Raw genomic sequence first — 20147 nt, 5'->3', positions numbered from 1 at the left:
TAACCAAAGAGGAACAATTATTTTCGTCTTATTGTTTTTTCTTCTTCTTCTTTAGAAAATGGAGTGCACGTCTCAGTATGTGTGTGAAAATAATCAGTTTCAAAGGCGTAATTCTTACAATCCTTAGTTTCAAAAGGTTCAGGTTGCGGGAACCTCCAGGTGAGAGCCTGCTGGTCGGCCTTAAGCATGTCCCGGCGACTGGAAAGATTATCCTAGCTCTAAATTGTCCTGTAAAAAATGAGATACATCATACATTTATCCACTTCAAATTTCACTGACTTGTCTTTTGTTGTACTGTTTGATGCTTTTGATATGCCTTGCTTATTTCTACAGCAGACATGTGGTGACCCAACCCTCCACGAATCCACAAGCAAAACTCCAAATGATCATGTCACTACAAACAAAGCTAGTGAACAAAGCGTCCTGTTAAAATTGTTAAAAGCGCATTAGATAAATACAACTTTCATCATTATTTTTCTAATCATTATTTTCAATCGCACTTTTTCCCTACGGTAGGAATGATTTAATATAACAGCTTCACCTTAAAGTTCACTTTCTCCCTGTGTGTTGATAGAAGCAGCAGAGTACCCTAATGAAGTAAAGATTCACCAGAGAATAGATTCACTCAGGTCCAAACATCAAAAAGCCATCACAGTAATGTTTTCATTCCATAAAACAGCTCTGGCTTTCTACCAGGAAATACCTGGTCTTTCCCTGGTGAGACTAGTCCTCTAAATTAGTCTGAGAGGTCAGCACATGCTGAAGGACGTTTGAGCTGTTGTCTTCTGTCACATTGGCATTTATCTAATCAGCAGCCACGGATAAAGATTGTTAAGCAACAAATAATCGAGACGTTTCTGTTTGACAACATCACACATGGATGGGCAGGCCCAGCTCATAGAACTCGGGTCTTTGGGAACATTAAAAGCACAATCTGTATGAGGGTACATCATTACACCTCCGCCAGTCTGGACTCTTCACACGTGCCAGGTGTGGTTGATGCCAATTTCTGTCAGCTCCAACTGGCCTGATCGTTTTACCCTGAGCTTTCTCACGTCACAGTCGCAGCACTACCGCTCACTGGGTGTCCACGTTTTCTCTGGCGCACTGCTGACGCATGAAGGACTGAACACAAAGGAGCAGGCACAGGTGTCCCTAATAAAGTGGCGCACATGACACAGTTAAACAAAAGGAAACGAGAGAAGAACAGCAGCCTTTAAAGGAAACTATATATGAAAAAGATTTCATTTTAGACTTGCTTATAAATGATCCAACTGACTTAGGTTTTTCCGTAAAATGTATTGCTTCCGATCATAACCCAGCCGAAATCCCATTTCCGACTGAACATATTTGCCGTTGCAGTTTTAATTGTATATGAACGTAATTTCCAAGTGACAGGGTACAACATGAACACACAAATTGAAATTGAGTAATATAGGAAGTGCACAGTAGTAGCACAGTCGTGTTAATGAGAAAAAGACAAACAAAAAGAAAAAATGTACTCTCTCCTTCCTGTGCAGTTGCTGAATAACTTTCTATTCATGTTATCGAGCATGAAGTTTTCTTGGTTCCAAAGAAAGAAAGTTATTCTAAGTTCCCTTTGCTGCCAAACAAGTTGCTTTCCCCTTGAGTGTGTCCCTTCGGTATATTTAAGACCTGCTTTCTCAAACCAATCGCAAAACCCGAAAAAACTATTGGTACTCTACTCATCTAGTGCAGATTTACTTGACGTAATCTTTAGCAAAAAAAGAAATAGTTGTTCACCACTTTATCTTTTAAAACTCTGTTTACATAACCTTTACTGCAGAGCACAAAGAGCATTTTTGGTGCATTGTCATTCAAATCAAATTCTAGCGATGCTAATTTGGTGTGAGGAATAAACAGATTTCAATTTATATTCAAACTGAAATACTTCCTCAGTCACCACCTCCAAAGTAATCAGCAGTGAAACTGAAGCAAAATATTTTCGCTCTGTCTGTAAAGATAAGTTTCACCTTCCACCAGTTGAAAGCACCCACTGGGATTATATTGTTTCAACACAGGAACGGTTTGTGAGAGAACCACAGATCGCTGTCTGTGAAATAAATCCCACCAAGAAAAAACCAAAAAAAATGTAACTGTCGCAGCGATGCAAAGCGGCTGAAATGATCTACCTGATTTTCAGAAAGCGTCTTGGCAGCGTGAATGAATATTTTGTGGAATAGTCGACTCTCTGACAAAGTCAGGTCAAGAAGATATATGTATTTATGTATATCCAGAATATGATGGGGCATCACACCTGGCCCGCCTTCACCTTCGCAGGTATCCCACCCTGCGCCACCGCTCTCTCCTTTGCTTCTTCCCTATAAGACTGTAAGACGCTTCAGCTGTCTGTCTGTATCCAGATCCATCGGGATGCTGTTTCAGCCTGCTTGATGACTTTTAGTCCCGAAAAGCCCACGGGCTCTCCAGAGTGACTGCAAAACCTCCTGATCGCTGAGCCTCCACACCATCTACTGCGCCAATATCTCATCATGACGCCACTGAAGTTTCCCATCTGCCAAGGTTGACTGGCACAATAAGGACATGCTTGACGTGAAACTAGCTTTCCACAAAGTTTGCACTTGGGGCTCTCTGCCACCCCCCATGAGTGGAGGTTTGATGGAGTAGGCAGGACATCACAGACAGAACACAGCAAGAACTTATCCACTATCTTTCCGTGCTCCAGATGTCCTTGTGCTCCCTCCCACTCTGTCCAGCTGCCCTGTTTCCTCATGACTACAGCCCTTACATGGCGGGTCTCCTCCTCAGTCGGGCGGACCTCCTTCTGCACCATGCTCCGCTGCTCTTAGGCCAGCTTTGTTCCAGTTTGCTCTGGTGGAGCAATCCAGCCCAAGCTCGCCCTGGGCTACCGACCCAACACGCATGCTATAGCTGATTCTCCACCTCCGACAGAGCTCTGTTGGCTGACCACTTTCAGCCTGCCCTGACCACAATGCCTGCCTGGAATACCTCCCCGTCCCTGCTGTCTCGCAGCCTGGAAGGTTACTGGCAGCAGCGGGCTGTAGTGTGTTCTTGGGACACCCAGCCATATCCTCAGTTTGGTGTTCATCCTCCTCTCCAGCTTCTCATAAATGAGCAGAGGCCAGAGCAGTCCGGAGAGCAACCCATGCTGTTAGCCCGGGGTCTTCTACTCACCAGGTAAGCCCCTCCTCTCCAGAGACCTCATCCAGGAATCTGCTTGGATCGGCATCTCCTTCACACTGTTTATCATTGAGGTCTGCCTCTCCTGAACTGGTGGGGGCTATGCTTGCCTATTCACCAAGTTCCACCAGGTCCCCCAAGATCCAGGTACTGATTCAGCCAGATAACAGCACTGCACCCCGGCGCAGCTTCTCTGCTGACTTAACTAGAAGGGTTCATTGCTGCTGGAAAATAGGATCAGCAAGATCGTACAGCCTGTGACGATACCTAGCTCCAGTCTCTGCCAGTCAGAAGTTTCCGCATGTTGAAGTCCTCAAAATGAAATTTGTTGACGCTTCTGGAATCGCTTAGGCACATGGCAGGTCTTCAGTGTGAACTCCACCAGCTTGTGTTGTCCTTTGGGCATTCATGGGCTCCAACCAAAGGACTGCCAGGCTGACATTGTTCCTCTTTGCATCTTGAGTGATCTTGGTGATCGTAGTGGTGTGCTCAGGACACCCTGGTACCCCTGTAGCTCCACCCTTTTGAACCAGTGTATCCGTTGTTTAACATGAAGGTGGTCAACCACTTTGCCAGCACTGAGGAGTGAGATGGCACAGAATTGCTTGATCCCTGTTAAATGCTCAAATTTGAAGATTACTCAAACAATAAACTGTATGGCTAAATAATAATAATAATAATAAAGATTTTCCTAGAAATTACTTGCTGTGGTGATATTTTCAAATATTGTTGTACATATTAATGTTCAAAGCAATATTGTATTGGCATTTAAACATAATTAAATAGCATATGGGTACAAGTTACAAGTTGATAGATCACAAATAGAGTAAAAAAATAGAGTAAAAAATTATAATCACAAATGTACATTCATTTATTAAAAAATTGGCACGCAATTATAAAAGGAAACAGGTACAGAGACAACCAGAAGAGCATAAAAAAAGGTTATTTAAATTGCACTGAACAGAAAATCTTTTCAGTACAATCAGTTTTAGTTGGGATCAATAAATACAAAAATTGAGCCAGATGATGATGATGATAATCAATAATACGTAATCATAATAATAATAATAATATGAACCATAGCAGCCGTGATATAATTTTTACAGATTGTAATTTATTTGATTCTGGTGCTTTTTGTTTTGATATCTACATCAGCAGATCCCTCACACTATGGGATGTGTTCATTTGGGGCACAATAACCTCAATTTACATATATAATATTTCTTCTCTGATTTTATAGATTTATATGATATCCTAGGCAGCATAAATTTAAGCCCACCAGGTATCTGATGACACACAAGCTACACACTTGTAGCTCTTGGCAAAAAATGCAGTGCTTATTAAGTGCATGTACAGTAATGCAAATACCATCCATGCGTACTTAGCTCTGAGCAGGAGCTCGCTAATTACATTTTCTGTACCCATTGAATGAATTCTTAAAAGTCCACCTTTCCCCCGAAAAAGAAAAATATTAAATTTTTACCCTGCCTTAGCTTGCAGCTGTTCCAAACACTTCCAAAACCTCGCCTGCATAATCGGAACTGGATGTGCCTGAAACTTACATCTAATGACTGTCAGAGGGGAACTTCATGGATCGCAGAAAGAAGTTTGACTGTATAAACGGCTGTCCACCATTTTCTCTCCTACGGAGGTCATATAGCAGGCAGACAATGTGAGCTCATCTTTTGCACTGTTGAGCTCTTTTGCATTGAGTTTGTCTCTTTGTTTGAACATCTGATTCATTTGAAATAGTCTACATTGTGTGATCACTGTCGTTTTACTTCCTGTCTTTGTCTTGCGTTCCCCCTCTTAATGATTGCCTGGCTTGCACTAATGTGTTTCAGCCTTGTTCAATCATCCTTGAGTGTATTTAGTCTCTCTACTCCCACACATCTTTTTCAGTCTGTGTGCCTTTCTCCTGCGGTTCCTGCCAAAAGTCACCTCATGTGAGCTGATTTTTGCCTGCGTTTTGACTAACAGAGTACCAACATTATACTCTTAGCAGGTCACTGAATGTAACATGTATACTGATGAAGCAGTGGTTAGAGGGTAGAAAGAGGAGTCATACTGCAAAACCAAGTGCTTCTGACGTGGCACGGTTGGAGTTTCAGTGACTGATCACAGTGTGAAGGACATTGCCTGAAGTCAAGCTCCACAGATCATTGCTCACAAAACAGCACAAAACTGCAAGATTAGACTTTGCCAAAGACCACGAAAAGCAGTCTGATGGATGGTTTCAGCTCGTTGTTTGGTCAGATGAAACAAAATAAATAAGTTGATTTGGAGCAGAGGGGATCCAGCCTGTTTGCTGTGGACCACCACAGTGAGTGCATGTGCTGACCTTTACACAGGGGGTGGGAGGGCACTGATATACGGCAGCAAAGGCCAAAAGAGAAGTAGCGAGGATATTTATAGTGGCCACTGAGAATGTTTGTCTGTTTACCCTAATACTCATTCAAGAGTCCATTCAGAGTCTCAACAAACGCTGCAGGAGATGAAGCATGGCAATGATCCAGAAGACACAGCACACAGTCATTTTTCTTAAAAAAAAAAAAAAAGGGACAATTTGTACACTATCCAAAGATTAAATGTGACGTGAGTGCTGCAGACACACCTGTAGTATTTTTAAGTGGAAAATAAGATGAAAAGGACAACCTCTAAATCATGGCTGAACCAGACTCGTATAATCTGAAATGAAAGTGATCATGCAATATATTTTAAAGTGGAATTATTCTTATTTATTTGTATTATTTATGTAGTTAAGCCGAAAGGAGTTGCATTAAACTGTGGATCCTCAGGGGTGTTTTCTTCCAGCATCCAAGGTCTAGCTTTGCAATTATTACAGTAAGATGTAAAACAGCACCACCATTTTTTTCATGTAGTTAATTGTGTGCAAAGTTGGGAATAAAGGGTCGAGAGGTTAGGTGGCATCTTTGCGTAAAGTTATTCACAAGGCCAAAAACTGCTGCAAAACAAACACGCCTATTTTGTGTGTGTGTTTGCAAACCCCCGATCACAATCATGCTTTTGTGACATGCAAATAACTTCATCGATGAACATTTCATAGAACATCTCATTACGGATAAATTCTTCATGCTTTACAATTCAAAATGTATTAATATTAATAATACCGTCCATATTAAATTGAGCCTCCACCAAGAAAGAAGGAAATAAAAGAAAACCAAACACTTATTTTCTACTCTTAGGATTAACAAATGAATGAAACAACATGAAAAAGAGCCTTTACATCTGGAAATCTTAATTACGTCCATCAAGGAATTTGTTTTCACTCATGTAATATAAATTATTATTATTATTCTTTTTTTTCTCCTTTGAAGTCTGGTGTATGTTGTTTGATTCCAGCCTTGGTGGGACATTGTGCTCTCTGAAAATCCTTATTATGTATATGTCAGTAGAATTATTAAAAAAGCACCGAACTAATTTTTACTGTATTGGAGCCAGCTTAATGTGAAAAACAAAACCAAACATTAAAGATAAAGACTTTTTTAAAGATAAAAAATACATAACTCTGTTACTTAATTTTTTTTAGTTTGATTACCAGTGAACCTTATTTAAATATTCTTTTTTTTTTTTTTGAAAGGTGACATTTGCAAAGTCAGAGATTTTCATAAATTATGCAAAATGTTGAGTTCTGATCTTCTCTAGGTGTCAGCACACTGTTCCAGGTGACGTATTTAATCTACTTTATATATGAACAGATATGTCTATGTCTGTACATGCAGAAACTTCGTGTTGTTCAGGGCATTTCCCTTTGTCCATCATGGATCATTTCCGCTCAGGCTTAGTCTCTATTAAAATTTGGTGTTAGACGGAGCAAAGCTGTCACTGGAGTTAAAAGGGTCATTATTCTTGATCTTGTTTTGCTTATTTTCAATTATGGTGACAGATGGATCACAGGCCTGTATAAAACGTGACAATCTGTTTTTCCGCTAGCTGCTGAATGATTTTATACTCATCAATTCCAGGATGTATTCCAGTTCTTAAATTTGGGTCAGTCAGTTTTTCCCAATAATGATCCCAGTTTCCATCTTTGTCTGCTCCGTAACCGAACACATGGACCTCGAAGAAAACACAGAAATCTATAGTCAAACTACGCAGTGACAGTGGCAGCTGAACTACTGACTAGGCTGTCACAGTCAGACAAAACAACTCTGCAACAAGCACGTCAGTTGGGTTTGCCTAACTAAATAAAACACAGATTTCACAACCAGGGCACACTGCCTGCGTTACTTGTATGTCGGCTTCCATGTTAAATGCTGTGCCTTGTTTCTGTTACTGCTACTGTTTTTCAAGAGCTCCCACTAGAAATAGACTTGTTGACATCATACATGCATTACACAAAACTTTTTGCTGTGACTACAGTTTCAATGTCAATTTCTGCCTTTGAATTTAACAGTATAGGATGAATATTCAGTTTTGTTTTGTTTTGACAAATTCTAGTAACTGCAGGTGCAAACAGGCACGTGACACCATGTGGGCTAAAATGATGATGATATTGGGAGACGCAGTGTTTCCACTTGTACCTGCTTTGTCAAATGCAAACTTAGCGTCGAAAAACAGGTGTGCCAATATGGATAATCATGGTGAGGTAGACAAATGCAACGCACGCAGTATCTGCGTGATGTTCACCTCACAGTGTATCCAGATGAGTCTTCAAATCCATTTGCAAATGCAGTTAAAAGGCACATTCAGGTTGGACAATTTAGAAAATGGTCACAGAGTTCAACCGACCATACGTGAGCGAAGCTGTTTCTAAAAATAAACCTGAACCCTATGTTTAAAAAGCGCTCATTCAGGACGTAAACAATAACCTGTTTCTGCCAACATTATCTGGTGACGATGTGCATTGTGAATTCTCCAACTTCAAGGTGGCTGTAGACTATATGTCCATTGTTGCAGCAAAAGTAAAACCTCTTGCAGAACCAGGGTGAATAAAACTATTGTTATTCCAGTGAACAATGAAGGTCTGCCTTTCTCTTAATACAACTTGCCCCTGTGTGTTAGGAAACATAGTTAGGTTTGGTTGCTAAGTGACATTTAGCAGGGGTAGTACTGATGACAGAAGCAGAGGGAAACGTGTGGAAATGTAGTTTACGGAAAAGGTCCACTACAGAAACAAAGATTGTCTAATGTCAAATAGGACCTAATCATGAGCTTTTCCTAAACCAAACCGAGGAATTTTAGTACCTTAACCCGTTCCAAGCTATTATTTATATTATCGTATCAGCTATGACGAAGGTAGGTGCACGCTCTCCGTACAGTTTGTGATTATTGTAACCATGACAACCAATGTATGGTATGCATGTTTAGTTATTTCTTGCAGTGGAAAGAACACAATAATTATCATGCATATGGGAAAAAACTGAAATTTGTGACACACCAAACCTTGACCCTTCCTGTCCTTGGTGACAACTTGTCAATCAGTATGGCGTTTAAGTCAGAGCCAATTCAAAGATGAACTTACTTCGTCACAAATGTGCAGGGCGAGAACAAATGCCATGAAGCCAGTGGATGGGTATGTGCCCTTTTTTTCCAGCCATGTCTCGTGAACATACCTCATGAAATCAGGATTGACCACCATCACCTGTCATAAATCAGATTCATCCCTTGAGCAAGTTTAATGAACCATCACCTTTGGAGTCATTAAGGTCAAAATAATACTCACCATGTCCTTGTTAGCTTTGATTTTGGATTTTATGGGCCTGTATGACCTAAAAGAAATGACATGAAAAGTTAATCTCACTGAGTTCTGTTGCACATAAATTGCGCTGAACTCAGGAGTTTTCAGGTTTTATATCATGAATTAACTAAAGGAGGAGAAAATCAGAGTATCTAATGGCTGCCTGCGATTTTGGGGATGTGGGAAATTCATGGTTTTGGATTAAAAAAACCCAACAACTTACACCATTTTAGTGCAGTCTCTGGTATGACCAGCTGCTGCTGGATGTTTACTTTGGGTGTAAATTTTGTTACTTCAGGTTTTTATCAAGTGATAGTTCATTCTTTAAACAGTTTGTGGTCAGATATCACAGAGCAGGATGCTTATGAAGTTGTCTTATAGTACAGAAGTCATTCTACAAAAGGTTTAGTTAAACATTTAAGGGCTTATCCACTTGGGTTTACACTCAAGACCACTTAGTTAAAATGATGTTGCACCAAAGATCTTACCAATCAATCTCAGTAAAAACGAATGTAATGGAAGTAGTAATGCAATAATTAAATAATGAAACTCACTCTATTTTTTGCGAAAACAAGGATGAGCAGCGCACTTCCCCAAAGCTGTAGTTTGATTAAATCAGTTTATTTGACTATGAGTTTCCATAAAAGGAGGCTCCTCATCATTGTTATTTGCAAACCTGTAAGTAACTTTGCATTTGTTTAAGTTCTGTTTATAATTTTGATGGAAAATTTTTCAATACAGACATACTGCCTTTGCTTGAATTTGCAAAGAAAATTTGCAAAAGTTTTCTTTAGAAATTTCAAACAGAGCACAGCATCAGGAAAACTGAGAGGCTGTAGTGTTTGGTTTCCATTGTAATTAAAGTATTCACTGTCACTTCTCAGCAGAAAATGTCTAACTAATGGAAAGAAAATGTTTTATTAAAGCCAGGAAAGTGTAGTATTAAATACAAGTGTCTTACACTTTGACTTATGGCCCAATACCTGCAAAGCTAATGTCAGCAGCTGTACTTATTTATCTGCTAATTTTGATGCACTAACATGCCCTTATAAAATTGCTCACAATGATTAGCATGATACATGCCGATAATCATCATTCATTCATCTTCTACAGCTTATCCGTTTCTTGGTCGCGGGGGGTGCTGGAGCCAATCCCAGCTCACACTGGGTGAGGGCGGGGTCACCCTGGACAGGTCACCAGTCCAACACACAGAGACAGACAGACAGAGAACAACCACTCACACTCAGACCCACAGACAATTTAGAGTCACCAGTTAACCCAAAACTTGATGTCTTTGGACGGTGGGAGAAAACCGGAGTACCTGGAGGAAACCCACACAGGCAGAGAACGCTCCACACAGAAAGACCCCAAGCTGGGAACTGAACCCATGACCTTCTTAGCACTAACCACTACACCGCAGTGCTGCCCGAAGTAAAATATAAAATGGTAAAATAAAAAATGGAAAATAGAAATAAATGATTAAAATAGTATCATAGCAGCTACCAGAGTTTTAAAAATGGAATGGCTTGTTTTCCAACTTAATGATAATGATTAATATAATTTTTACTACAGATGGGAACAGATCATGTACAATAAATCGAAAATGTAACTCACTCTCCGGTAAACCCTGTAGTGAACGCTTGAATAAGCCACTCAAGATCCATTATCTTGAATGGAACCAGCACAAGATGAGTGTTGTCATCTAAGTCAATGGCGCTTTCTGGATACATGATGTGAATATTCGTTCTGGTCCCGACGTCTGCTTCGTAGCCTTTTGTATGTCCTTGGTTCATTCTAAATCACACAGAGAGATATATCCGCTCATGCTACTGTCACTGGTAGAAACAGATGGAGTCCATTTTCAAGCTTTATCTATACTGATAGTGTGGTCTGTGTTCAAATGAGGAAAAGACCTCTCTTTGCCCGACATGTACCTGATGATAACGTCATGGAAGTCTATCAGAGTTCCATAAAGGGATCCTTTCAAATTAGCTGAGTTTCCCACCACAGCACAGGTCCTGCAACGATCAGGGCTGGCACCCACAACATCTGGAGCGGCTGGGAACATCTTTAACAGGTGGTCCACTGTTGCTTTGTAGGAAATGAAGTCGCGCTTTTCATTCTGTAAGCCCTGACACAGCAAACGTGAAATTCTGTAGACAACTTGTGTCACATAGGGAAACCTAAGCACACAGTTGTGGCTATAAACGTTTATGATGTTTTCGGGTTAAAAGTAGTTAATTCGTTCATTTATTTATTTATTTATTTATTTTTTGCAGGTTCACAACTTACCTTCCACCATGTGAAAGCAACCTCAGAGAGGGTGCATTTTGCTGACAAAAAAGGTTCAACTGATTTGTTAAAACGCTTCATAGCCCCCAGATCACACTCTGGTAAACATTTCTTACACGATCTCTGGGGGAAATGTGTCAAAACCATGTTTGCAACATGTTTCTTCAGAATTATACACACACTGACACAGAGCAGGCAAGCAAACAACTTCTTCTTTGATATCATCGCGCTCATGCTGGTGCTCCTGAGTAGAAATTGTTTTTTCATCTGTAAGCAAATTAAGAAGTGAAATGCTAAGTCTGCATTTATTAGTCAGGAGTAAATTACTATACCTTACATATCTTTATTTACAGCTAAGCTCAACAGAAGCAAGCGAGGCAATTTGGTAGAAGAAAGCTCATTAAGTTCATGTCAAACACATTTTTACTTATGGGCAAATACAGCTTCCAGTGATAGAACGAATATCACAAAATACATTATACCTTTGATGGCATCAGGCTGTTTTAGTATGTCATGCAGTATTACTATTATTTTCATTGCCGGCACCACACATGCTACTTCTACTATTGTTTCTAATAAGAATTCATAGTAATAATGGACCAATACACAATTTCACGGGTAAGTTTCCTATCTTCTTTCCTATGTTTCAAAATGACAGTGGAAATTACCCAAACTTCAATAATCACTGTTATTATTATCATGATTATTGTTGTGTTGTCATCAACAGGACAACAAATCAAAATATCGTAAATATAAATGCATGCATGTGAATTTATTTTCCACTTACCTCCTCAGGGAGAAAGATCCTCCTTTACATCAGTTATATGTCGGCAAATGATGCAACCAGTTCAGAACGAAGGAGGGAGAAGGCGATCCAGTGGAGAGGGTGTGGTTTCTGTCAAGGTGTCCAAATCCTCACAAACATCCTGCTGTTAGTGTGAAGAATGTGATTTTCCTCCGTTTCACTCAGCCTTTTGGAAACGGCGAAGACCTTTTTCAGTGCCAATTCATCTTTCTGGTGGATATCTGAATATATTCATAGCTGCAGCAGACAGAAGGCATCATGGACAGTGTTGGGGAAGTTACTGCAAATAGTCACTTGTTACTTCTGTAGATTGTAATGAGATTACTTGATTAGTTTCTGCATTTGAAAAGTAACTTATTAGTAATTACTTTGTTATTTATTACTTAACTTTCCGTGTAGATACATGGACAAACGTCACAGTCGTATCCTCACTGAGTGAGAATTGTATAAATGTGCACAAAATGGCATACGAACATTAACACTTTGCCTGTTTCGGCGGTGTCGGCGGCTCGTCGACTCCTTCAGCAGAACCTTTCGCCACAAGTTTTGTATTGCCGTGCCGGGCTGGCAAATGCTTGGACAGGCACCTGTCGCCATTGGGCATAGAGTGCATTTCACTCGGAATGTTTTGTCCTTCGGAGCTGTAAACCTAAAGTACCGAGCGTGTCTGTCGCCATCGCTCTCCTTCGCACCAGCAGCAACTCCAGCCGACTCAAATCGGTCCCCATGGCAACGCACGCAGGTCGACACGGCCCGGGTAACGCTGTGGTCTGATAAAGTGATCTAGTTCCCCATATTTCTAGTGTAATGCGTTATTTTCCTTTGTTGCCCCCCAAAAAATAATATCGGTACTGATCAGTGTCACCCCCAACACTGATCATGGAAGCCCTTACTGAGGCATTCAAAAGAATTCAAATTCTAGTACGAAAGCTTGGAGCTGAGCAGCATTAATCAATATTTACAACGTGCATAGTACACAATATGCAGTGCTTACAAGTATTATCAATTATAATAGCAACAATATAGCGCTATCATAACTGATTGTATGTTTGTTAATATGTGCATCATGTCACGGTAATACTGATAGTGTAACTATAACTGTTTTTGTTTTCAGTTTCACTGCTTTCTTCTCATACCGTTTATGCCTACACTTTACAAACATTCACCTAACTTCTCTCACTCTCTGTCTCTCATCCCAGCCAATCCCAGGGGCGAGGGCGAGGTACACCTTGGACAGGTCACCAGTCAATCGAAGGGCCAAAACACAGAGACAGACAGACAATTTAGAGTCACCAGTAAACCTAAACACACATGTCTTTGGACTGCAGGACAACGAATGTATAGTGTATACACAATTTTTTTCTGAGTCAGACTGACTCCTGCTCATATACATTTACCTTTTATTTCTTTCAGTGTTCACGCTTGAAGTGGCTACATTTTGATTTCAGGACTTCCGCAGACACTTGTTGCTCAAGTTGTCGTTTACACTTTATACATTTACTTCGGGGCATGTGGGCATACAGTGTGGTATGGACTTTTTTCATGGATGGATGGACAGATGCTGAAATTCAACAGCAGATCTGGTGTTTGGTGATGGAGGCTGGAGCAGGTTTGACTATTACAGAAATAAGAAATTCAAGGATCACACTTGCGTTTCCTTCACTGTTGGAGGTTGTGTAAACCCCTCAGCTCCATGGGGAGGATGGGAATTGGCACTTAAATCAGGCCAACTTTTGATATTGAGTGAATGCCTCTAGGCTGGCAGTTTGATACTCCTCAGCATCTCCTTTTCTTTTTCACTACAACACAGCACAAGATGAAACATATTTGTTTGTGTGGAGGTTTTGTATCAAAAGGTGTTGATGGATCTGTGCTGAGAGTAACCTGTGGAGACATGAATTTATGTGGAGAGGGGCCAGGTGCCTGCTCATTCTATTGCAATTGCTATAACAGTTTTATGTTCTGAGCCCACTGACATCAGCATTCCACTATGTATTCATTGATTTATTTGAGCCAAGGTGCTGGGAGGATGGAAGCACACAAGACTTGTCATTCTTCCCTGCGTAATTCAAATCATCCGTAATGGACAGTTGCTTTACAATTTTTTCAACAGGAAGTCAAGCCTTTTTATCGCAAGTCAGGTCAAGTCAGTATTGTTTCACTTCACTGTTTTTTGAAGAACTTTTGCTTATTCAACATTAATTCAGTCTATGCAATGAAACAAGAGGAGGATATCATTCCCGGTTGAGTTGGATTCACTGGCTAATCCACACCTCTATTGTGTATCAGCACAATTGTTACAAGAAGTTTGGACCAACATGTAAATAGCTCAAATGAATTTGTTAACGGAACAATACACCCCATCAGCGTCCCTGCAATGTCCAATGAGTGTGTTGCTGTCCAGTGTGGTCTTATTGTTAGGCTCACACACAGTCTAAGCTAACTCAGACTCACACAGCTGTAGTGTGTGTGTGTGTCTGTCAGCACCCTGGAAACCTCCTAAAGCAATGCCGATGCACCATGTGCGTCACAGCTGAGGGGGATGGGGTTTTTACAGCCACAACTTTTTCCTGAGGTATTAAACCATCTGCCCACCCTCTCAATGGGCCACCTATCCCTGGATATAAATTTTGCCAGCTTAGTGATGGCGTTTTTACGAGCTGCTGACAAGGATCCTGAGTTTACACGCCATTGTATGGTTGATGTTATGGCTTTTGTCTTGGGTGCTTCTGCTGCCCTGCTACGATTGCGGCTGGCAGGGTTCACTGTCATTTATTGTCACTGTAAAGTCAGGTAGATGCTTAATCAGCACATAGCCTTTTAACAATTTTTGCCATCTACAGCAAGGCTTCTTAAATGGTCCGGTAAAAGTGACAATAGATGACATGGCATGTTGCAAAAATGCACAGATCATTTGGGCTGCTGGAGTTTGCGAAGCACCTTCAAAAAATCATGAATAATTTTGTATATGGTGCATTAAAATACACTCTATATAGCTGTACAACATATATTTGTTGTTATCATTATGAACATTAGTAATATTAGTATTGGTATATCTACTGTCTACAGCAGCTTAATGGAAGTCATGTCTAATGGCTCAGGCTCATGCAGATAAAGACTGTTAGTGTCTGGTTCCTGAAGCTCACTGAAGCTGATGCCCAGCACTGAGGAACGCAGTAACGGACCTACGTCTCTTTGGAGGCAAGATACATCAAATCCTGGTAGATAGATTCAATAGATATCTAAAGAAAAAACGTGATATATTGTTGCGTAGTGGTTAGTGCTGTTGCCCCGTAATAAGAAGGTTGAGGGTTTGGTTCCCGGCCTGTGGCCTTTCTGTGTGGAGTTTACATTTTCTCCCCGTGCCTGTGTGGGTTTCCTCCCACCATCCAAAGACATCATGTTTTGGTTAATTGCTGACTCTAAACTGTCTGTAGGTCTGAGTGTGAGTGGTTGTTGGTCTCTGTCTGTCTCTGTGTGTTGGCCCTGAGATGGACTGGTGACCTGTCCAGGGTGCACCCCGCCCTCACCCAGTGTGAGCTGGGATTGGCTCCAGCAGCCTGCGTGACCTGGAAACAGAAAAGCGATGTTGAAATGAGGTGCATTTAGAGCTAACCTGTCAGAGCTAAGCTACACCCTGGAGCGTGTGGCAGCCATACACAAAAGCAAACTGATCACTCTGATGAGCAGATTGTGGCTCTTTGGAAACAAGAGGATTACAAATGTGAGAAGTAAAGGTGCTGCAGTGCTTCCCTGCAGCAGGTCCAGAATCTTCTTTTCTAATTATTGTTAATAGTTTGTACTTTCAATTGCAAAATTAAAACTTTCACAGAGAAACTAATCTGCATTGAGATGGTCATTCAGCCATAATAATGAAATAAAAAAATTAAGTGGTCATATAATCCATCTGATTATGACAGTCTGTTTTGAATTATGAATATTGTATGCTCGTGCAGTTCAGGTGCTTTGTCATGTCCAGCATTGCCAGCTTGTGTTTAAAAAGCTAATATGTCGCTCAGTTGTGAGCCGACAACCTAAGACAGACACATCTATCCAAATGATCTACCTTTGATCCTCATCATTTTTCACGTTGTTTATCTCAACGCTCATGGCGGAGTGCTGCGGCAAAAACTGTTTCCTCGGTCAAGTTATAGCTGCACTCAACTGAATGGTCACGGGTGATAAACGAAGCCTCTCCTTGAATGAGTAGTAATATAATTTCTATGGTGAGATAAATGATAAGGTAATTGTTCCCCTGCTGATGGATGGTGATGCAGTCGCCACGAATGATGGAGTTGTCATTGCGGCTTAGTGAACGCAGCCATCTGTCAGCCCAACGTAGCTAAGCCCATTCTTCATAGACATACAATGACAACATTTTTATTAGGTGATAAACAAGCTTTTCATTGTGTTTTACTGGAGATTTCATGCAGGGAAGCACAGGCTGCTGACACTGGCCAGATTAGTTTCTGAGAAGGTGCATCAAGGAGAAGAAATCACTAACCAGTTAAGTCATGTGAGCACTCTTTTTAAGTTTTAATCAGAATGAAGAACGTTTATTAGATTTTGTAACATGCATTGTGACATTGTGGTATCATATGATGCATTTAATGTATTTGCATCTCTTGATGTTTTGTCCAATACAGCTCACATTTACATGTTTTTTTCTTTCTGTTGTCAGACAACAGAAGAAATTGGAGTCAGTGGCCCAGGATGACTATGTGTCAACAAGCAGCTGTTAACCTACCATCTTTAAAAAAAAAAAAAAAAAAAAACTGTCACTAACTTACTACTAACAGAACATCTTTCTCATTGTTCTCCCCGTGTCTGCATGGGTTTCCTCCAGGTACTCCACCTTACTCCCACCATAGGTGTGAGTGGTTGTTTGTCTGTGTGTGTTGGCCCTGCGATGGACTGGCGACCTGTCCAGGGTGTAACCCGCCCCTCGCCCAATGTGTGCTAGGATTGGCTCCAGCAGCCCCGCGACCCGGAAAGGGATAAAGCGGATGAAGATGAGCGAGTGAGAATATCTTTCATCTTTTCTGTCTCACATCCTTCTTCTGGATAACTAACTACTGCTATGGTCTATGGCATCTTCTCTCCTCCTGTTCTGCCTCTCTTTCCATCCTTCTACCGAGTTCCCCCCCGCTGCTCTCCTTCATGCTCACTCACACAGTTTATCTCTCATGGCCTCTGCTTCTCTCTCTCCCCAAAATCTCTCTCTCTCTCAGCCCAACCAGTTGAGGCAGATGGGTCTCTTTAATAACTCCATAAAGAGTTTGGTCTAGACCTGCTCCCGGTGTAAAGTGCCCTGTTGTAACTTTGTTATGATTTGCCGCTCAATAAATAAATGCGATTTGATTTTGCTCTGTTAACTTTATTCACAGTTCAGGTGACGCTATTCTTTGATGAGCTGTCTTGCTGATGCCTCTGAGGGAGATTTTTCTACTCGACAGAATAATTAGCTTTTCTTAAAAAAACTAATTGGCAAAAAATTGTTTGCCAATATGAGAAATTTGGTGCAACTCAGAAAAAAACTGTTAAAAACAAAGAATAAAATGGAAAATAAATAACAATTATGAGAATCAGATGTCTGAATATATGTGGATATGTACAATGCTAATTATGATAACTTTATAAGACTTAATTTCATATTTAACAAAATCCCTCAGTTAGCATCTGTACATACTCACTGGTCTATGGTGAGTTTCCTGGTTTAATCATACTCAGGCTATTATTTGTATCAAAAGATTATATTTATATCCTTATATGATTCTGACATAATCCAGGTTGCCCTTTTCATCCGTGTCTGTGATACCTCCACATGGCAGATGGCAACTCTCATTTTTGGACTGATTACTGAGTCAGATGCTTTCTGTTCCAATATTCACTTTTAAGTCTGTTTTTCTGTTATGATAGAACTTACAGCACTGCTTCTTATTCAGATATTTTCATAATGAATGGAATGATATACAGTTGGCACTCATTAACCTCAACACTAACCATAGCTTTTACACAAACAGCATTGCAGCATACATCAGAGAAATGTCATAAGGTCTTTTCAGCTTGCTCACATTTTTTTAAGCAATCTAAGGAGCACATTAAATGATAACTACAGTCTATTAAAATAAAATTATTACCAGTGTCTCTTGTTTAATTCCTCTCCAGCCCTCAGTACTCAGTTTTACGACCAAAAACCTGCAAAAAATTGTGTCCTTCTAAGTAGCCTCAGTTATAGGCTACTAAGGATTTAGTAGGAATTGCAAAATGTTAACATGCATAACATCCTAAGTAATATTCTAACTTTCACCTGGTAAACATCAGCATTGTTATTGTGAGTAAATGTTATATTTGCACTAATGGCACAAAGATTTGGATGCTTTTTGGTGCAACTATCAGCAACAGTCAAATGCCAACTCATCACTTCATACAGCCAGCCTCTACACATTTAGTTGTTACTGTATAATGGATTTGGCAGCATAGAATAGCAGTTCTTTCAGCGTCCGATCTCTAAACAGATATCCATTGCATCTTCATTTGTAGAACAGCAAATATTAGCACGCTGAGAATGCCTGTCATTGGCAACATCTCCAATAATAGGGTACTTTCCCCCACATCTGCAACAGAACTGAATTGCCCAAAGAAATATCTAATATTTCTTCTTTTATCTTTTGTGTGTGTGTGTGTTTGCTTCTCTAGCTTAGAACCGCCTTTTTGATAAACTGGTTATCTAATTTGACTATGGGTTACATTAATTTTTGTTAGATATGGGGGTTTCGCCACTGTCAGTTTTGAATGGCTTATTCTTTTGTATCCTTTATATGACCACATTTTAAGTCTACTTACAGTTTATATGTTTAGGTGTGTTACAATATATACCATTCAGTGTCACTATATATGTGAGAAAGTATCCCCACTGGTCTTCTACACCGCACACAGAAGGAACTAAAATCTTTGAACACCTATTGAATGAATGGGTGATAAATCTGGCAGACCTTTATGGTCCTCCGAGGATTCATTCAATTGTATTTAGACTTCTTCTAATGTTCTGATCAGGTCATAATTACAGGTGTGAGTTGTTATTACTTTGTTGACCCTCTTACTTGCCAGCTTAAAGCCTTTAAATTATTCACTTACTGCAAAATGAATGACATTCCCACTGACTCTGGCCTATGCGTTGTAAGCATTAATCTTTTTGAACAGTTATCAGTTAAAAATATGTCTGCTGTCAAGATGACGCATGTTGATGGCTGTAGATTCTTACTCCTTGTTAAAGTTACATCCATATTGAATTTTTTACGACAGGCCTAAATCTTGCAGCCTCCCTATGTTGTGTTGTTATGTTTGGCTTGTCTAGATAGCACTTAGACAGCACACCCTGCCAAACAGATAAATATGGCTTGACATCTCGGTGTACTCATGAAAAAAAAAAAAAAAAAACAACTAGTGATCATGGTTGAATTCATTAATACTAGATGAGTGGATAAGACTGCAGAGCGCTCATATTTCCTGTTATCAAGGCCCAGCTGCTGTCTCAGCAGGTAAACATTCAAACCAGGGAATCAAGGCAGAGATTTGAGCATTTATTCATCGAAAGATTAGAGGAGCACCTCATTGTGTGTTCTGCCCCTCAGCGGAAGTGAATTTAATACTATTACTTTTTTTTTTAAATATATATATTTACCTATTCATCCCTTTCATCAAGTTGAGAATGTGGTCCCACAGATATTATTAGGCTGAGTGATGGTAGCAGAAGGACCAGGCTCTTCCTCTGAGACATATCCATCAGTCATGGAGGGGGGAATCGCCTAAGTCCAGCAGGAGAACCAGCCGTGCTCAATTAGTTCTGTCTCCAGCTCTGTCTCGCTGATCTATGGGCCACATTTAGAGCAGAGCCCAGTGAAAACCTTGTCATTTCTTTCTGCCTCGCTGAGTGAACCAGTACGACTGCCTTATTATTGCCTTATGATAAGCAGCATATTGTGTTTGGAGAGTCAGAAAATTCTTTGCCAGGAGGGAGGCTTTCGGAGACAAACGAGATGCGATTAATCTTTTCACATCAGGCCCTCTGAGGAGAAAAGATGCAGGTAAGTAGACTTGAGGGCAGCAGAAGTTTGTATGTGTGACTGACAGAACTGGTTGAAATGGTTTAAGCTCAGGGAAAAC

The 20147-nt window shown here is 40.4% G+C and overlaps 1 protein-coding gene across 2 annotated transcripts; it reads right to left on the bottom strand.

The window, feature by feature from the left end:
- Positions 1-4073: 4073 nt before the first annotated feature.
- LOC115050925 (CMP-N-acetylneuraminate-beta-galactosamide-alpha-2,3-sialyltransferase 1-like) lies at positions 4074-11996 on the bottom strand. 2 transcript variants are annotated; one of them, XM_029514079.1, is made up of 7 exons: positions 11964-11996; positions 11177-11443; positions 10819-11015; positions 10499-10678; positions 8870-8915; positions 8669-8788; positions 4074-7263 (listed from the first exon to the last, which is right to left on the bottom strand). In XM_029514079.1, the coding sequence occupies exons 2-7, from the start codon at positions 11441-11443 to the stop codon at positions 7096-7098; spliced, it is 978 nt and encodes a 325-aa protein (XP_029369939.1). In that variant the 5' UTR covers positions 11964-11996; the 3' UTR covers positions 4074-7095. The 2 variants fall into 2 exon arrangements, with proteins under 2 accessions (XP_029369939.1, XP_029369940.1); XM_029514080.1 differs by having other exon boundaries at positions 7081-7263; positions 8760-8788.
- Positions 11997-20147: the final 8151 nt, after the last annotated feature.

This window comes from Echeneis naucrates, chromosome 11, assembly GCF_900963305.1.
Source record: "Echeneis naucrates chromosome 11, fEcheNa1.1, whole genome shotgun sequence".
NCBI lineage: Eukaryota > Metazoa > Chordata > Actinopteri > Carangiformes > Echeneidae > Echeneis > Echeneis naucrates.
Note: the sequence above shows the minus strand (reverse complement) of the source record. Positions and strands in the feature narration are given on the sequence as shown.